Source organism: Cricetulus griseus, chromosome 9, assembly GCF_003668045.3.
Source record: "Cricetulus griseus strain 17A/GY chromosome 9, alternate assembly CriGri-PICRH-1.0, whole genome shotgun sequence".
Lineage (NCBI taxonomy): Eukaryota > Metazoa > Chordata > Mammalia > Rodentia > Cricetidae > Cricetulus > Cricetulus griseus.
In genome coordinates this window covers 26,597,901-26,618,478 of record NC_048602.1, presented here as the reverse complement: position 1 = coordinate 26,618,478, position 20,578 = coordinate 26,597,901, and the positions used below count along the sequence as shown (strand labels likewise).

Genomic DNA, 20,578 nt, shown 5'->3' with positions numbered 1-20,578 from the left:
GGTCTGTGCTTGTCTTGACATCCACTTACAACTCCATCAAAGGGAAGAGAACTCTCTGGGCACAGCAACTGTGTTTGAAAAGCCAGTTCCTTTCAAGGCTAGGAATCTCATTTCATGCTTTCCTGGCTTTTGGAGCTGCTGACTTGTGAGCTGATGTGATTCTCACGTGTCCATCTTGGTAGGTGGGTTGGCAATCTCCCCTTATAACATCTAAGACGGTTTGGGGACTCACATTTTTGATATCTTGACCGTGATGTGTCTTTGTGTGGCTCCTCCCTGGTGTGTCTATTTGGGATCTGTTTGGATGGTTATTTCTTCTATGAGTTTGGGGAACACTGGCTCTAGTTTTGCTGTTTAACTCACCAGTGTCTGTAGACTTTCTCTCACCATGCTGTACCCCACTGTGGATTAGTTGAGTATATTCTGCAGATCTGCACATGCTCATTCCTTTCTTCTTTATTTCATTTTATTTTATGTGCATTGTTGTTTTGCCTGCCTGCATGTCTACATGAGGGTGTCGCATTCCCTGGAACAGAGCTGCAGACAGCTGTGAGCTGCATGTGGGTCCTGGGGATTGAATATGGGTCCCTGGGAAGAGCAGCCAGTGCTCCGAGGTGCTGAGCCATCTCTCCAGGCCTGCTCATTCCATTCTTTACATACACCTCAATGTGTTGTATTCTATTTGTTGTTGTTTTTCACGTCTAGGTTTCTCTGTATGTAGTCCTGGCTGTCCTGGAACTCACTTTGTAGACCAGGCTGGCCTCTAACTCACAGACATCTTTCCAATAGCAGTTTCCCTCCCTCCTCTCCTCCTAGTCCCCATCCTCCCCCAGTCCACTCCCCTTGCTTCCATTCTACCCCTCTCTTCCCTTCCACTCCTCCTCTGTCTCCACTCAGAAAGGGCAGGCCTCCCATGGACTCGAGCAAAGCATGGCACATCAAGTTGAGGCAGGACCAAGCTCCCCTCCTTGCCAAGCTCCTCTCCTTGCATCAAGGCTGGGCAAGGTAATCCAGCATGAGGAACAGGTTCCCAAAAGTCAGCTAAGCTCCAGGGACAGGTCCTGATCTCACTGCTAGGAGCCTTACAAAGAGACCAAGCTACACAACTGTCACACACATGCAGGGGGACTAGATGGGTCCCATTTCGGCTCTCTGGCTGTATTCTTGATGTCATCCTCCAGCCTGGAAACTGCTTCTCATCTCCTTGGTCTCTTCTGCTGAAGCTTTTGACTGTCCTTTGATTTGATTGATTGGTTCTGTCATTGTCAACATTCCTGTTTGCTCTCAGGGTCTTAATTACCTTGCTAATTTTTCCCTTTGTGTCTTTAATTACCCTTTCCAGTCGCTGGCCCTTTCAGCCACTCTACTAATTTTCTCATCTGTGCCTTGAATGGATCTGCTGACTTCATTCATCAGTTTGGGTCCTGCATGTGGTCATGGATCCTCTGTAGAGTGGGACTCTGGAATGGTTTTCAGACATTTCAGCCCTCCTTCTCCTTGATTCTGGTGATGGGCTCTTCTATCTGAAGGTGTGATGATGGTAGATGCTCTCTCTCTCTCTCTCTCTCTCTCTCTCTCTCTCTCTCTCTCTCTCTGTGTGTGTGTGTGTGTGTGTGTGTGTGTGTGTGTGTGTAGAGTTTTGCATATTGTTAGGTTGGATGTTTCTCTCCTCTAAGTTTTAGTTCTCATTTGTTCCCACCCGTTTTGCCTTTTATTTTATGTGAGTCTGCTGGCTGTGTTGTTGTGTTCGGCTGAATTCATGTTTCCCACTGCAGTATCTGGGGTGGGGAAGGACAGCAACCACAGCAGATCCAGTGGTTGGCAGGCATCCCTGCTTAACTTGCAGTGGAACAATTCTGCTTCACCTGTGGCCCCAGGATGGTCCAGAGACAGTGGCCGTGGAGAGCCTTGTCTCCAGGTGGTCTCTTCCTAGGCAAGCCTTTAAGCAGGACCACACCCAGTTTAAGACTGAAGATCTCATGTTCCTTTGAACCTGCAGAGAAGGTTCTTTGTCAGTCTGTTTACTCAGGGGATTTCCAGAAACTCAGCCACAGGCCCTGGCGTCCCATTTCTGCTTTCTCTCCACAGCCTGTGCTGCTTTGGCACTTCCACCCATGTTGTATTCAGACCCTGGACGTAGCTTGGTATGTCTTACATCTGTATACCCGAATATTCATTGTGTATTTAGGTTCTGTTCATAGAAGAGGCCAAGCCTTCTCTAGTTTTCTATGACGTTTTTATGAAAGCAATTTGGGTGGATTAGTTCCCTCCAAAGCATGACTAAGTGCCCATGGGCCTGGATCTCATGGATGCTACGGGGTTTGTACAAGGAACTTCCATTGTTTGTCTTGTGGACGGGGTCTTAAATGTGTCTTTGTCCATCCTGGTCCCTATGTGCTTCTCATAGTCTCTACCTAGGATCTTGATCTGGAAAGCCAGCCTTGGAATAAGGATTCCCTTGAGGGTATAGATTTCACCCTGCATTGATGAGCCTGTAACTGAGCCTGGGTGATTCGGGTTCCATTGGGATGCTGACTGGCCTTGATTAGCACCAGCACACAGCTCAGCTGAACTGGAACTTTGGTCCACAGCCAGATCCAAGGTTCGCAGCACTGCTTCTTGTGTGCAAAGAAGGGTATTTGTAAAAGGTGAACGATCTATATGATCTGAAGGAAAAAAGAGTATGTGGGGATGGGTACAGGAGGGGTCAGGTTGGGGTGGGGAATGGAGGGGGAGAGTACTAGGAGAGACAACTGGAATTGGGGGGGGGGGGCATTTCACAGGCAAGGTAGAAACCTAGTGCAATGGAAACTCCTAGGAATCTACAAGGGTGACCCCAGTAAAGACTCTTAGTAATGGGGTATACAGAGCCTCAACCAGCCTTCTATGTAATCAGGCAAGGCTGTCAGTGGAGGGATTGGGACACTAACCCAGCCCCAACATTTCCGGCCTACAATTTGTCCTGCCTGCAAGAAGTGCTGGGAGTAAAGCTGGTGCAGAACTTGTGAGTGATCAGCGTGAGTGGTCCAGCGTGAGTGGTCCAGCGTGAGACCCATGCCACCAGAGGGAGCCCATGTCTGACACTGCTTGGAGAGCCAGGAAGCAGAGGCTGGACAACCCAGACAATTAGGATAAAACCAAACAGGAGCAAGAAAAAAAAAAGTCAATGAAATGATTGCTGATGATACCCGGCTCTACTCGTAGACCAGAGTCTAGCATAATCATCATTAGAGAGCCTTCACCTAGCAACTGATGGGAACAGATGCAGAGAGCCACAGCCAGACATTAGATGGAGTTAGGGGAATCCTGTGGAAGAGGGAGGGAGGAGGGATTGTAGGAGCCAGAGGGGTCAAGAACACCACGAGAAATCTCACAGAATCAAGCAACCAAGGCTCATAGGGGCTCACGGAGACGGAGCCAACAACCAGGGAGCCTGTAAGGGTCTGACCTGGACCCTCTGCATATATATTATGGTTGTATAGCTTGGTGTTCTTGTGGTACTCCACCTCCAGGCAAGGTTTCTCTTCGTAACAGCCCCAGCTGTCCTGGAACTAGCTCTGTAAATCTGGTTGGTCTTGAACTCACAGAGATCCATCCACCTGCCTCTGTCTCCCGAGTGCTGGGGGAAATGTTTCTGAAGCCTGATAAGCCTCTCCCCTGATGCAGCCATCCAAATCAGACCAAATCAAACCAAATTAGAAAAAAAAGCCCACATTTAATGGGTAAAAAGCTCCAGGATGATTTTCGAGCCCCCCTTCCCCCCCAAAAAAAAGAGAGAGGAGACAGGAAAAGAAAGACCGAAAAAAACATGTGTCTGTTTACCATGGGGCAAATTAAAATACTTTATGGGAGTTGTCTTGAGCATCTCTGCTGGAGGAGCCCTGTTTGTCAGGCTTACTGGGGTGGAGCAGGGTTGGGGGAGGGATATTGGGGTGGAGCTTCCACCAGAACACTGGAATGAAAGGTGTCCACCACCACCACCACCACCACCACCACCACCACCCACCACCACCACCACCACCACCACGAGGCTCTTGTAGGACTCTTAACTGTGGGAGCAATGGCTGACTGGACTCTTTTGCCTCCTACTGGGTTGCCTTCTCCAGCCTTAATATGGGGGGAGGTGCCTAGGCTTATTTTAACTTGATATAGCATGTTTGGTTCATATCCCTGCCTTTCCTGAAGGGACATGGAGGAGGAGTGGTTCTCAGTGAGGGACGGGGGGAGGGGGGGACTGGGAGGAGAGGAGGGAGGGGACACTATGGTCAGGATGTGATATATGAAAGAACTGGAAAAGAAAGAGATGTGTTTGATGCTTGGTCACTCAGTGACCACATCTCACCGCTTGCGCCTCTCAGGGACCCTTCAGGATCTATAGTTTGGTTGAAATTTTCCTGTTTCCTTGTGTCAGTGCCATCATCATAACTATGCTTGAGAATGCAAAGACTCTCTTTCCGTAAGACATACAAAATATTCACACTAATGTGTGGAGTTTTCGTAGTCATTTGGCTAGACCCTTCAATTCTTGGTCAGATTAGGCGTTTCCTTCATGGTACGAGTGCTGGTTTGGGCCAGAAAATTCTTGGGTTAAGGTTTGTGTTTTGAACACTTGGATCCTTAGATGCAACTTTTAGCTCTCCCCACGCCCCTTCAGGAGCCTTGACAAGTCGTGTGAACCCCAAACACTGACATTTGACTCAGAAAGTAAAGTTGGAGGTAGCGAGCTAAATGTCCGTGCCTGAATATCTCTGATAGGTAATTCTTTTTTTTAAAATATAATTTTTATTAGTTCAAATTAGAAACAAGGCTGCTTTACATGTCAGTCCCTTCTCCCTCCCCTCACCCAAACCCCGCCAGACCCCCACCTCAATGTCATATCATCCTGGGCAGGGCCTAGGCCCTCCCCCATGTGTTCAGACTGAGAGAGCATCCCTCCATTTGGGATGGGCTCCCAGAGTCCCTTCTTACACCAGGGGTAAATACTGATCCGCTACCAGGGGCCCCCTAGAGTGCCGAGGCCTCCTCATTGACATCCACGTTCGGGAGCCGGTAATTCTTGAAATCCTTTGTAACCATAACTGTTTCTGCCAGCTGCCTGAGTTCCGCCATTATGTTAGGGCCCCCAAATAACACACAGAGATTAATATTAGTTACAATGCTGCTGGCCAATGACTAGGCTTGGACATCGCTTTCAATCCTTGTCCAAAAAAAAAAAAGAGTCTAAACCAAGGTTAGAACAACTAATACCCACACTCTTGTTCTGAGCTATAATGTTTTATAGAGACGTGTCAAATAATTGAGAATACATTGGTTTAGAGAGAAGGTACAAGGGAAATAGCAAAGTTAGAATATACCAGGAGAGAAACTGCAGCATTTATCCTTCTGGGTCAGGGTTACTTCATGCAGGATGATTGCATCTACCTCAATCCATTCACCTATAAATTTCATAATTCCATTTTTCTGGAAAGCTGAATGACATTCACACACACACATACAGAGAGAGAGAGAGAGAGAGAGAGAGAGAGAGAGAGAGAGAGAGATCCCATTTTCATTATCCATTCATTCGTTGGTAGACATTTAGGCTGTTTCCAATTTCTGGCTATTTTGAACACAGCAGTAAGAAACATGGATGAGCAGGTGTACTACACCTCTGTAGTAAGATGTGGAGTCCTCTGGTCATATGCCCAAGGGTGGCATAGCTGGATCATGAGGTAGATTGATTTCAGCTGTTTGAGGATCCGCACACTGATTCCCTTAGTGCCTGCAGCAGTTAGCACTCTGGGGAAGTTTTCCCTGTTCCCTGCCTTCTCCCCAGTAAGTGCTGTCTTTTGTTTTATTCTGACTGCACTAAGTCGAAATTGAAATGTTAATTTGCATTTCCCTGATAACTAATGATTCTGGACATTTTTTTTTTAAGTGTTTCTCGGGCTGGAGAGATGGCTAAACGGTTAAGAGCACTGGCTGCTCTCCCAGAGGACCTGAGTTCAATTCCCAGCAACCGCATGGCGGCTCACAACCATCTGTAGTGAGATCCGGTGCCTGCTTCTGGTGGGCAGGGATACATGGAGGCAGAAGAGTAAATAAATATTTTTAAAGAAGTGTTTCTCAGCCAGTTGTCTTTCATCTTTAAAGATTTTCCCATTTAATTCTATATTTCAAAAAAAAATTTTTTCCGAGACAGGGTTTCTCTTTGTAGCTTTGAAGCCTGTCCTGGAACTCCCTCTGGAGACCAGGCTGGCCTCAAACTCACAGAGATCCCCCTCCCTGCCTCTGCCTCCCGAGTGCTGGAATTAAAGGCGTGCGCCACCACCACCTGGTGGTTATTTGTTTTCTTGTTGCTCAGATTTTTTAGCTCTGTACAATATAAATCTGTCTTTCATCTGAAATATGTCCTGGTTCATATGCTAATATGTTGTGTGTTTCCATATGAGTTCATTAACCCTGACCTTTCTACTCTCAGGCTCCCAGAAATAATGGAAACCAGTTCATGGAAGGGCCGGCTCTGATCCCGGGCTGCAGGGTGTGCATTTCACTACCATCTCCTTGTGCTCATCTGTCGATCCCTGTATTCATCCACCTGGTCCACTAATTCTAACCTCACAACATCATGCATTTATATTTGCTTGGTCTGCCTTGTCCAACCAGAACACCGAAGACTTCCTTAAGATAATGTTTTCAAGAGACCTAATTTCTGAATTCTTCTTCCTGTCAGAACTTTTCATTGGATTCCTGGGAAACTCACTGCTCTTCATGCTATACCTGTACAGCTTCTTAATTCAGCCTCGTCTGAAGAAACCCATAGATATGATTTTCACACATCTGACGCTTGTCAACGTGCTGAGCATCGCGTTCCGGCTGCTGCCAGACGTCATGGCGTCCTTCGCCGTCAAGCTCCTTTTCCATGACGTTGGATGCAAGGCAGTTTTGTACGCATACAGTGTTACCAGGGGCCTTTCCATCTGCACTACGTCTCTGCTGAGTGTGTTTCAAGCCGTCACTGTCAGTTCTAATCATTCCAAGTGGGCGTGGCTTAAGTCCAAGCTTGAGCCCTGCATTTTTCCCTCACTCCTTCTCATCTGGATCATCAATGCCTTTGTCTATATTCCCATGCTTGAAAACGTAAAGGGCCAAATCAACTTCACTGTTGTGGGTTCTAGATATTCCCAGACATACTGCCGAAGCAACCAGGTTCGCCATCACACCACCTTGTCACTTGTGACTGCGTTAACGATTAGAGACATCCTGTTCGTGCTTCTCATGATGGGGACCAGCCTCTACATGGTGACACTCCTGTTCAGACACAATAGGAGAACCCGGCATGTCCACAGTTCCAGAGTCTCTTCCCAGGCCTCTTCTGAAAAGAAAGCCACGCACAGCATCCTCCTGCTGGTGGGTTTCTTCATGTTTTTCTATTTCTCAAACACCTTTGTCACCTTCTATTCACTCCACGGACCTAAGAACGGCCAAGTGTTGGATGTGATTAGTGGAGCTTTGTCTTCCGGCTACCCAATCATCTGCCCTTATGTTCTGATGAACAATAGGAAAATCATTTCCACATTCATTTCTTCCCTTTCAAACTTTGAATGTACCTTTTCTACAAGAGGCTGCCATGGCTAATCTGATATCCAAACTCTCCTCTGCTTTAGAGCGTTCTTAACCACAGCTGAGCAAAATAACCATGGCATTCCTGGGTACCTAATGTTCCGATGGTGGGAATCGACAGATACTGCATTTTTTTAAAGTCAGGGCCTTATATAGGCCATGCTGGCCTCAAACTTGTTAAGCAGTAGAGATGATCTTGGACTCCTGTTCCTCATGCTTCCATCTTCCAAGTACTGGGATTCAGGAATACAGCCACCTTATCTGTTCATTTTAATTCTTTTTTTAGAGATGGTATGTTTTTAATATGAGACTTTAAAGACTTCATGGGAACAAACATTAATAAATGAACAATTTTCACATAACCATGTGTTTAATTTTATAAGGAACAAGTTTGATATGTAATAGTATTATAATTAACTTCATACGCACAGGTGAACTCTTCTAAAATTACAGAGAGTGTCCGTTAGATAATGATCCTAAATTTTAAGGGCAATGAAACCTGGGGTCACTTTATGGCTGAAAATCACGTTGTTTATTCTAAGTGATCTTCCAACCTGCTTTAGTGTTCCCTGCTAGATGGCACTGTTTTGATTCTGTTGTTGTTCTTCTCATGAAGTTTGCCAAGGATTTGATGGGCTCTAACTTTCAAGCACCTTGAATTGCCCAACAACACTAATTTGGAGCTGGGTGGCATCTCAATCCTCCTCGTCACCTTCCATTTGAGGTTCTCCATCCTAATCACAGATGATTGTGATGGGAAATAAAACTCACTTTCATCCTAAGAAAAATACAGCAAGTGGAAAGTTTCCTATTACATGTATGGTTGACCATCTATGAAATTATTCTTCCCTGAGCAATTTTTTTTTTTTTTACTTATCAACTTGTTAAACATGCCAGGAATGTTCTGGTACTATATTAGTGACAGCAAATAAACTGAACAAAATGGCAAAAATGAGATGATGATTATATAATGGGTAAAGCATTTGCCATGCTAGTATGAGGCTCAAAGTTCAGATACCTAGACCCCCATGCATGTAAATGCCGAGTGGGCATGGTGGCCTGCCTATTATTGCAGACTCAGAAGGTAGAAACAGGAGATCCCCAGAGGAATCTAGCTCGTGAGGCTAGCCATATCAGTGAGTTCTGGGTTTAATTGGAAGACCTTTCCTCAGCAGATAAGGCAGGAGAGTGATGGAAAATGATTCCTGACATCAACCATGGGCCTCTATATGCACGTGCTTAGGTTTCAAAAGCCCACACCCTTCCACATTAGGTGTCTCTTTCTGTGTCATGGTTGCTAATAAAGCAGTTCTCCTCATGGCATTGGCACAGGAGACCACTTCCTAAATTTAACAACAGTAGCACAGATGCTGAGAGCAACATTGAGTAAATGGGACTTCCTCAAACTGAGAAGCTTCTACTGTAAGGCAAAGGACACTGTCAATAAGACAAAATGGCAGCCTACAGAACGGTAAGAGATCTTTACCCACCCCACATCTGACAGAGGACTGATCTCCAAAATATACAATGACCTCAAGACACTAGACATCAAAAGACCAAATAATCTAATCAAATATGGGGTATAGATCTAAACAGAGAATTCTCCATAGAGGAATCTCAAATAGCTGAAAGACACATAAGGAAATGCTCAACACCCTTAGTCATCAGAGAAATGAAAATAAAAACAACTCTAAGATACCATCTTACTCCTGTCAGAATAGCCAAAAAACTCCAGTGGCAGCTTATGTGGAGAGAATGTGGAGAAAAGGGAACACTCCTCCATTGCTGGTAGGAATGCAAACTTGTACAGCCATTCTGGAAAGCAGTATGGTGGTTTCTCAGAAAATTGGGAATCAATCTGCCTCAAGACCCAGCAATACCACTTTGGGGCATATACCCAAAGGAGGCACACTCACACCACAGGGACATTTGCTCAACTGTGTTCATAGCAACATTATTCATAATAGCCAGGACTTGGAAGCAGCCTAGATGCCCCTCAACTGAAGAATGGATAAGGAAAATGTGGTACATTTACACAATGGAGTACTCATCGGTAAAAAACAAAAAAACAAAAAACAAAAAACAAAAAAATAACAATGACATCTTGAAATTTGCAAGCAAATGAGTGGAACTAGAGAACACCATCCTGAGTGAGGTAACCCAGACCCAGAAAGCCAAATATGATATGTACTCACTCATAAGTGGATATTAGACACAAAGCAAAGGACAACCAGCCTACAGGCCACAACCTCAGAGAACCTAGGTAACCAAGAGGACCCTAAAGGAGACTTACATGAATCAGCCTAGGAAGGGAAGATCTCCTGTGTGTGTGTGGGGGGGGTAGGATGGGAGAGGAGAGGAGGGACAGGGAATGGAGAAAAATGTATAGTTCATCAATAAAACAAAGTTAAAAAAAAGTTCTCAGGTGCAAATCCAGAGTCATATCTGCCTATCTGCTGCCATGCTCTGTGTCATGATGGTCATGGACTTTAACCCTTTGAAACAGTAAGCCCCAAATAAACACTTTCTTCTTTAAGTTGGTCGATGTGTCTTAGCACAACAGTAAAACGGTAACCAGAACAGTATTCCTATTTTACAGACGAGACAGAAGTGCAGCGCCCTAGGTTCATTTCTGTTATTGTGATAAAATTTCTGATAAGAAGCAACTTATGGGGCTGAAGAGATGGCTCAGAGGTTAAGAGCACTGACTGCTCTTCCAGAGGTCCTGAGTTCAATTCCCAGCAACCACACGGTGGCTCACAACCATCCGTTATGAAATCTGGTGCCCTCTTCTGGTGTACAGATATACATGGAAGCAGAATGTTGTATACATAATAAATAAATAAAATCTTTAAAAAAAAAAAGAAGCAACTTATGGGGGATGGGTTTTATTTTAGCTCTCAATTCCAGGGAATAGCTCATTATTGTGGAAGAAATCACAGCACTTGGGCCTTGAAGCAGCTAGTAACATACCTCCACAGTGGAGAGCAGAGAGAAATGAGTGCAAACATGCTTACTTCTGGCTCATTACTCTCATTATACTTATATAGTCCAGTTCCCCTTCCTAGGGAGTGGTGTCACCCATAGTGGGAACATGCCTTCCCACCCCAGTTAACAATAAAGCCCCCCACAGACATACCTACAGCCCACTCTGATCTAGACAGCCTCTCACCGACTCTAGATTGTCATGTTGTAAATTAAAACTAATCATTGCAGGCAGGAAGAGTCGATGATTTGCCCAAGGTCACATGGTCAATGACCACTCAAAGCGGGATCTGGCTTACGTGTATTTAACTACTTCACTGTGTTGTTTTCTTCCAATAAAATAAAATAATTAGGTAAAACTGAAACTAACATACTGGAATTGGAAACAAACAAACAAACAAACAAACAGAAGGGAAAAGTCCAAGAGAAGATACTATAAGGACGCACACCAGCATTCTGGCTATACAAATGGTGTGTGTGTGTGTGTGTGTGTGTGTGTGTGTGTGTGTGTGTGGTGGGGGCACTATGAATGTGTAAATGTCATATAAAGGGTTGTATGCTTATATTATTTATTATTATTATTATTATTATTATTATTATTATTATTATTATTATTACTTTTTAAAATTTCAGCTCACTAACCCATTCACATTCTTGGGAATGTTTTCCACTTTTTTCCCCCCCTTTGAGATAGGGTCTCACAGTGTAGCTCTGACTGGCCTGGAACTGAAGTTGTGCATGAGACTGGCCTTGAATTCACAGTGGCCCACCTGCTCCAGTCTCCTGAGTGCTGGGATTAGAGGTGTGCACCACCCTGTTTCCCCCTGCAATAGATTGCCTCTTTCCACGATAGACTGGACATTTTCAGTCTTTTTTCTGAAGACCCCTATATGCCATGCAGATGCTTGCGGACTTCCGTTGTTGAACGATCGGGCTTTCTTGGACCCTAACCTAAAAGGCCTGGCTTTCTCTTTTATGCAAATTCCCTTGTCCCAGCAGCTGCCAAAGGTTAAGAGGTTGCCTGTCCTGTTTTGTGTTTTTCTTTTCCCCGTCAAAAAAACTAATAAAACTGTCCTTCTCAAACGCTTTTATTAATGAGACTAAGAACCCCAAAAGGGAACCCCAGTTTTCTCAGTAATATTTATGATCTTCCTGAGCTGGGTCCCTGTTTCTCTAAGTGCCCCCATTCATTCATTCATTCATTCATTCATTCATTCAGTTTGGCCCTGTCATTCCCACAGGGACCAGAGTGCCCTATTTCTGTACCACTCAGAGACCTGAAATTCTGCCTCTAGTCACGATCTGCTCTGCCAGCTGTGGTATTCTCTGTGGCTGGCGATGCCTCAATTACACGGTACTCTACAGACAACATGGCAATGACTAGAAATTTCCCCTAGGGCACTCCCACTTTCCCCAAGGCATCTCCGCATCTCCTCACATACTGCTTTCCTGTCACCTCCCCAAATCTCTTTATTAAAATTCTATTACTATTTTATGTGTAAGGATGTTTTGCCTGTGCGAATGTCTGTCACCACGTGCATGCCTGATGCCCATAGCGGCCAGAGGAGGGCACTGGATCCCCTTGGAACTGGAGTTAGAAATGGTTGTGAGCCCTCATGTAGTTGCCGGGAATTGAACCCCCGTCCTCTGCAAGAGCAGCCAGTGTTCTTAACCACTGAGCTATACCTTCCCTAATATTTGTCCAAATCCTCTTGCTTCAAGCCAATCCCTGTACCTAGCTTGCTTTGGCCATCGAATTCTTCTGTTGACAGTCCTAACCTCCGCTCCCCAACCCCCTTATCTCATCTCACCTCTCCTTCTGCACTAGAATCTCTATGGCAACAGTAACCTTTGGCTTTCCGCATCACAATGAGATGCTCCCGTTGCCATGGAAGTCCCCCGCCCCCGCCCCAGACTAGGACTCTCTGGACCAGAGAGCGAATGGGGGCTCCCTTATTGTTCGGCTAGTGAAGGACCTTTCCCCATTCCTCTACTCTGCCTCCCTTGGACTAAGCGCCTGCCCGGAACCTCCCAATCCAGGCAATTGAAAGACAGGAGACTCGCTTAGCAACAAAGCTTGGACACAGCGCATGCGCCCCAGCTCAGCACGAAAAGGAACGGGCTCAGACGGCGGGGCGACGCTCAGCCTGATGGAAGTTGTAGTTCCCTGCGTGCCACAGGGGATGACCAATGGGTGCACTGGATGCGAACAAGGTTTCTGAAGCTGGGATCCTAAGGGTAAGCAGTACCGTCGCTGCGGGAACGATACAGCGCCAGCCCTCCCAGCTGGTCCGCCATTTCCTTTTCGTCTTTCTAACTCACAGTTGACTTTACATCAGAAATCTTTCGTACAATGGAGAACTAATTAGATCCCCCCCCCTTATTGGAAAGGTGGGAAGAGTTGATCATAGATTGGAAATAACTTCATAGGTCCCTGATGGAAAACAGTTTGCTGATGGATGGACAGGAGGCTTTGAGTAAAGAAGAAATGCAGGCCGTGTTAGACTCTGTACACACACTTACTTATCCCCACGGAACCTTACGAAGTAAGTACTATTATTATCCCCAGACTGTAACATAAAGGAGCCAGGGAGAGATGGCTCAGCAGGTGAGAGCATTTGCTTTCAACCCGGCCACCAGGGTTGAATCCCCTACTCCCGCAAGTCATCCTCTGTCCTCCTGGCGTAGGCACCCACACATCCATGCAAAGCTAATTAGTAAACAAGCAAATAAATCAAGGCATGTAACATAAAGAGGTTAATCAGCTGAAAGCTACATATGCGGAGCCAGGGACGTAAGCCCAGGCAATATGTTTTCATACTGGTAAATATACGATAGACTATGCGTCTATGAGGAACCAGGCAGAGACAGCAGGAGTATGGGGGGAGATGATTTTAGGGAAACTACTCAGGGATGGTCTTCATCAGGGGATGAAACTTTGCACTGGCCCAAAGGGACCGATTTTACTCATGAGTTGGGCATCACAGGAGTCACAGTCCTAGTTTGCTTTTGGTAGCTGTGATAAACACCACACCCAAAAGCCCCTTGGGGAAAGAAGGAAAGGGTTTATTTGGCTTACTGGCAACTGGTTCTTCAAGGAAAGACAATGCAGAAATGCTACTTACTGATTTGCTGGCTTACTTAGTTACCTTTTTTTTTTTTTTTTTTTTTTTTCACTTTCCTTTTCTGAGATAGAGTTTCTCTGTGTAGTTCTGGCTGTCCTGGCACTTGATCTACAGACCAGGCTGGCCTCCAACTCAGAGATCTGCCTGCCTCTGCCTCCTGAGTACCAGGATTAAAGGTGTGAGCCACCACTCCTGGTTTAAATTACCTCTCATAAATAGCTTAGGTACATTTGTCTAAAGATGGCACCACCCACAGTGTGCTGGGCCCTTCTACATCAGTTAGCAACTAAGAAAAATGATCCACAGACTTGCCCACAAAGGTAACCTGACGGAGGCTGTCTTAGTTTGCTTTCTGTTGCGGTAACAAAACAACACGACTGAAAGCATCTTGGGAAGGAAAGGGTTTATTTGGCTTACACATCCCAGGTTACAGTCCATTGAGGAAAGCTAAGACAGGAACTCAAGAGCACCTGGGAGACAGGAACTGAAGCAGAAGCCCTGGAGGAACACTGCTTACTGGCTTGCTCCCCCTGGCTTGATCAATTAGTTTTCTTAGACCACCCAGGACCATCTACCGAGGAGTGGCACCACCCACAGAGGACTAGGCCTTCCTCTATCAAATAGCAATCAAGAAAATGTCCCACAGAATTGCCCACACACAATCTAATAGAAGAATATCTTCAACTGAGGTTCCTCTTCCCATTTGACTCTAGTTTGTGTCAAGCTGACAAAACAAAATAAAACGTAACCAGAACAGAGGCAATTTCTTAGTTGAGATTCCCCCTTCTCAGGTAGAGTTGGGTTTGTCAAGTTGACAAAAGCTATGAGGGTAACTAATCTTGATTTTTCATTTTGCTTTCCCTAAGGGCAAATCTTTTAATACATAATGTTCCTTGGCTGAAAATACACTTCTGTTTTTGTTTGTTTTTAGCAAACATTTCTTTCAAGGTGAAGAGAGATGAACTATATCCATTTCACTAAATCTCTTTCTATGCTCTCTTTCTGTTTTAGAATTTTAATTTCTCTCTGCCTTGGGTGTGTGTGTGTGTGTGTGTGTGTGTGTGTGTGTGTGTGTGTGTGTGTATTCCTATGAAGGCCAGAAGATGGCATCAGATCTCTTGAAGCTAGAATTATAGATGGTTGTTAGCCTCCTATGTCCTAATAGGGATTGCACTTAGGTCCTCTGCAAGACCAGATAGTGCTCCTAACCACCAAGCCACTCGCACCCCTATTTCTAATGTGCTTCCATATCAATGCTGTTTTGTAGATTGTGGGAAGCAAGGGTAAAGACAGTACTTTTGTGTGACCCAAGACACTTGTAAGTGGACATTTCCTGTCATCACCACTTGGTCCCAATAGCAGGTATCTTTCTTGGCCAAGAGAAGGCCTTGCGTGTGTGTTCCATCACACAAAGAAAAGGATGAAAGAGAAACCTGTTATTGGAACCCCCACATTCAGTTAGAACTTTTGACTCCCTGTCTGAACCACTGAATTGTTTTTACCTTAAAATTCTTTTTTTTTTGGGGGGGGGGTTTCTTTGGTTTTTCGAGACAGGGTTTTATAGTGGGAAATTACCAATACGGAGTCAGGTAGAAATACAAGGGTATTTAATAGGGAAAAGCCTTACTTACAGACCGACCTAGTCAGCCGGCGTGGCAGCAGTCTGTACAGCAAGTACCAAAGTGAACCAAAGAGCAAAGCAGTCACACTACGTCACTCTGACCACGCCCTCACAAGCGTGGTCAGGCACACCTGTAGCCAGCCCCTAAGAAGGCATGGCTACAGTTTCCCCTACAATTCCCCTTTTAGTCCAAAATTAACAATCATAAAGGTAAAATATAAGAAGATACAACAATCTGCTTATGTCACATCCTAACTATCTATTTTAACTAAACCCTAAAGTCATCTGAAAGAGGTGGCCAAGCCTGAACACCTCCTTCCAATCCCAACCATAAACAATAGGAAGCTATCCCTAACTAGGTATATACACTATCCTAAGTGACAACAATGGGGAAAGGGGGCTTAGCATCCTCTGAGTTATTTTTTGCTGAAATGGGACGATGATAGTCATGGGGGGTCCTGTAGGAAGAATATATTAGTGTAGTAAAAGTCTTGAATGGATTGCATCCAGTCCATGTTAGATGGGATTCTCTTGATAAAAGATCTCGCTTGAAATCCTCAACTTGATTGAAGTCAGTATCCAAAGGTTTGGCCGGAGTGTCAGTTGAAATGGAACAAGTTGGATCCAGTGCAGTTGAGGAGGCGTGGCCCATTTTCTTTCCAGGGTGTTTAGGGATTGCTGTTAGGCATGTCTTTATTGGCTGTGTGGGACTCTATAAACATAGTTAGCAGAGAAATGTTTGCTTGTGTATGTACACATGCTGGGGAATGCAACCATGAGAGCATAACAATTATGAGAGGGTGTACACCTTGAGAAAAAGATCCAAGAAAAGACAAAGACAGTCCCCAAATTCTTCTTTTATTCTGTATTACATCAATTGGTTTCTTGATATAATACAGAAACACTAAAGTTTAGTTAAATAACATGCTTGGATTTTAGAGGAGGAAAGCCAAATCCACCTCTAAACCCAGCATTGGTTTAATTGAATAGGGACTAGGAAATAAAGAGAAATAGAGTTTTTTGAGAGACAGCTGTAAAGTTTACCGTATGGCACATTCCTTTTATTTGATGGTTATAGCTACCTTCTCTTCTTAAGTATCTACCCATGCAGTGTCCTTTGTCTTTTGGAGATGAGCTTTCCTGTGAAGATAAAAGCAAAACATTTCCCTTTCCTTTGGGAGGTTTTTATTTAGTTTATAAGATATACCTTAGTAGAATACTTGTCATTTGTCCTTGTCGAGAGGTTTTTCCTTTTCCACTCGAATCTTGATCAACTTTGATGGTATCCAAAGTTTTTCTTCTCCTGTAGAAACCAATGTAAAACCCCTACCCCAATGTAACATATGCCCTGGTTTCCATATAGAGGTTAGTACATCTTTGAAGTATACCGGCTGATTGAGTTTAGCAGTTTTTTCTGTAATCCAGTGTCTTTTCGCAGCTGTTTGTCCTTTTTCATTGGCATTAAGAAAGTTTAGTGTTAATAAAGCATTATGTAACCTATGTTTGGGGGGTTTAGTCTTCCAAGCTTGTTTGTTGAGCATCTCCTTAAGTGTTCTATTAGATCTCTCAACCATTGCTTGTCCTGTAGGATTGTGTGGTATACCAGTAACGTGCTTTATGTTATAATATTTGAAAAATTGTTTCAATTTTGTAGAGACATATGCTGGAGCATTGTCAGTTTTTATTTGTGCAGGTATACCCATAACTGTGATCACCTCTAGCAGGTGTGTAGTAACAGAATCAGCCTTTTCTGAGTTAAGAGCAGTAGCCCATTGGAACCCTTAGAATGTGTCTATAGTATGATGCACATATTTTAAATTTCCAAACTCTGTAAAGTGAAAGACATCCATCTGCCAAACCTCATTTCTCCAAATGCCCTTAGGATTACAACCTGTTGGCAATGGAGTTTGATTATAAAAGGAACAAGTAGGACAGTTTCTCGCTATCTCCTTGGCTTGTTGCCAAGTGATGGAGAAGTCCTTTTTCAAACCTTTGCTATTCACATGATGTTTCTTATGAAATTCTGAGGCTTCTAGCACACTTCCAATTAATAAACGATCAATCTCATCATTGCCTTGTGCTAGTGGGCCAGGCAGACCCGTATGGGATCTGATATGTGTAATATATAGAGGATTACTTCTGTTTCTGATAGTTTCCTGTAATTGTAAAAACAGAGAAGTTAATTTTGTATTATCAGAAACAAGTTCTGCAGTCTCAATGTGTAACACGACTCTCTCTGTATATTGGGAATCAGTAACTATATTAAGAGGTTCTGTGAAATCCATAAGTACCATGAGAATTGCATATAATTCTGCCTTCTGTACAGATGGACTTTGAACTACTTTACTTACCTCACCTGCTTTATAACCTGCCTTATCTGATTTGTTGGCATCAGTGTAGAAGGTAAGAACTCCAGAAATGGGAGTTTGTCTTACAATACCTGGAAGAATCCAGACTGTCTCTTTTATAAATTTAATTCTGTCAGTTTTGGGATAGTTGTTGCCAATTGTTTCCAAAAAGTCAGTAAGAGCTATTTGCCAATATTCATTATCCTTCCACAAGGAGGAAATTTCCTTATTAAAGGTACTATAATTTCTGCTGGATCTTTTCCAGTCAGCAGACAAAGTCTTAATTTACCCTTTAAAATCAAATCAGAAATCTTTTCTATATATGTCTTTAACTTTTCATTCTGTTTATGTGGCAGAAATATCCATTCCAATATAGTGTCTTCCCTTCATAACAGAATCCCAGAAGGGTATTCTCTGGATGGCAAGATAACCAGAATACAGTCTAAATCAAGGTTCATCCCATCTAAGTGTGCATCCAATATTTTGTTTTCTACCCATTGTAACTCTTTTTCTGCCTCAGCAGATAATATTCTCGGACTGTTTAGGTCCTTATCACCTGTAAGGGCCATTTTTAAATGCTTTAAGTCATGTCCTTCTACACCAATAATCGTCTGCAATTGAGAAATTTCCCCTAATAATTTCTGAAGAGAATTAAGAGTTTGATATCGATCTTTCCTAATTTGTACCTTTTGACGTCTGATTCTCTGTAAGTCTATCTTGTAACCTAAATAGTTAATAGAATCTCCTCTTTGTATCTTTTCTGGGGCAATCTGTAACCCCCAACGAGGCAGAACTTCCTTCACCATTTCAAACATACGTTCCAAAGTTTCCTTATTAGAATCTGATAAAAGAATATCATCCATGTAATGATAAACAAAAGATTGTGAAAATTTTTTACGAATTATTTCCAAAGGTTGCTGTACAAAGTGTTGACACAAAGTAGGGCTATTTAACATTCCTTGTGGCAAAACCCTCCACTGATATCTCCTCACTGGCTGTGAATTATTAAGAGTTGGTACAGTAAATGCAAATTTTTCTCTATCATTTTCCTGTAACGGTATTGTGAAGAAACAGTCTTTTAGATCAATGACTATGATAGGCCATCCTTTAGGTATTAAGGAAGGTCATGGCATTCCAGGTTGCAGAGAGCCCATGGGTTGAATTACCTTATTTATAGCTCTCAGGTCTGTCAGCATTCTCCACTTACCTGACTTCTTTTTGATGACAAATACAGGGGAATTCCAAGGACTGCTAGATTCCTCTATATGTCCAGCGTCTAGCTGTTCCTGTACTAACTTTTCTAAAGCCTCTAGCTTCTCAGAGGTCATAGGCCATTGTCCTACCCAAACTGGTTCATTTGTAAGCCACTTCAATGGCAGGGCCTTTGGCTCCTCTGAAGGTCCATCATTTGTACCTAGTTTCTGTACAGCATGGATGGTTGGTAACCGTTTTCCATAGCGTCTTACCAGATCTTTTCTACTATCTAAAGATTGTGCATAATTTGTGTCTGACACTGGAGGAATATTAATCTGAGTATTCTATTGCTGTAAGAGATCACGACCCCAGAGATTTATAGCAATATTTGCCACGTATGGTTTCAGTATCCCTTTCTGTCCTTCCGGTCGAAAGCAGACCACCGAGTGAACACTCTGTCGAACTCTAGATAGAGTTCCAATTCCTAAAAATTGTACATTTGCCTCTCTAAGAGGCCATTTCTGAGGCCAAGACTTTTGAGTAATAATAGTTACATCCACCCCAGTGTCCACTAAGCCAGAAATAACTATTATTAATTTTCACTTTTAACTGAGGCCTTTTATCATTAATAGAAGCTTGCCAAAATAATGCGTTTCTCATTTTGTCCATTCACACTTGATTCTTCATCACTATTCAAACTACCATCTAGAGCAGTATCATTTTTCAAAATAGGCAAAGAACTATCTATTCGTCCTGTGAGAAATTGTCTCCCACTGCTACTGGGAATGACCAGTTTCTTGATGTGGGGACCTTCTTGGGGCCCCCTCAGGGTTTCCCGACCTTAACGGGTTTCCTTGCATGTCCCTGGTCGATCTACATTCATTGGTCCAGTGTCTGCCCTTACCATATCTTTTACATAATCCAGAAGGCCACTTATGAGGCATTGTTAGAATTTGTTTGTCTACAATTTCTCTTAGTATGTCCCATTTTACCACAGTTGAAACATCTAGGTTCCTGGAGCCTTCGTGGTCTCCAGGGGAAGGCTCTTCCTACCCAACGTTCTGGTTCATAGTAGTAGTAACCTCTAGCCTCTTGGTATCTATGTTGACCTCTGTAAGGTGCTTCTCCTTGCCAAGCCCTAACATCCTCACCTTTAGACCTTTTAATTTCCTGTTGCCGTTTTAAGCCTTTGGAGATGGCTTCTCCTGCCCAAGCTCCAGTGTCTTGCACATGATAGTCAATATTGGCTGCATACAAAACCCATTCTTCTAGCGGAGCTGATCCGATCTTTAAAGGCAAAAGTATTCTTTTTCATATTGAGTTTGTATTTTCATAAGCTATTGTATATATAATTGATTGTCTTGTTTCTGGATCTGTTACCTGTAATTCTACTGCTCTAGTTAACCTTTGTAAGAAATCCTGGAACTGTTCTGTAGGTCCCTGTTCTATTCTGGTATAAGCTTTTAGGCGTTCTCCTGGCTCATAAACCTTATCCCAGGCATTTAACGCTGCTTTCCTACATAGGGACAGTATATCGTCATCATATTCAGCCTGAACCTGTGGGTCAGCATAAATACCCTCACCAAGAAGCTTATCTAGAGGGGCTTCAAAACCTTCCTTTATGCCCTGATGCTCAAGGAGCTTTGCCTCTTCTCTTACTAATGCCTTCCATTGGATTTGGCATGAATTCTCAAGTACAGCTG

The 20,578-nt window shown here is 43.7% G+C and overlaps 1 protein-coding gene across 1 annotated transcript; it reads left to right on the top strand.

Annotated features, from left to right (window-relative positions):
* Positions 1-6,669: 6,669 nt before the first annotated feature.
* Positions 6,670-7,617, top strand: LOC100769379 (vomeronasal type-1 receptor 4). Its single transcript, XM_027431290.1, has one exon. The coding sequence runs from the start codon at positions 6,670-6,672 to the stop codon at positions 7,615-7,617; it is 948 nt and encodes a 315-aa protein (XP_027287091.1).
* The last annotated feature ends 12,961 nt before the right edge of the window (positions 7,618-20,578 follow it).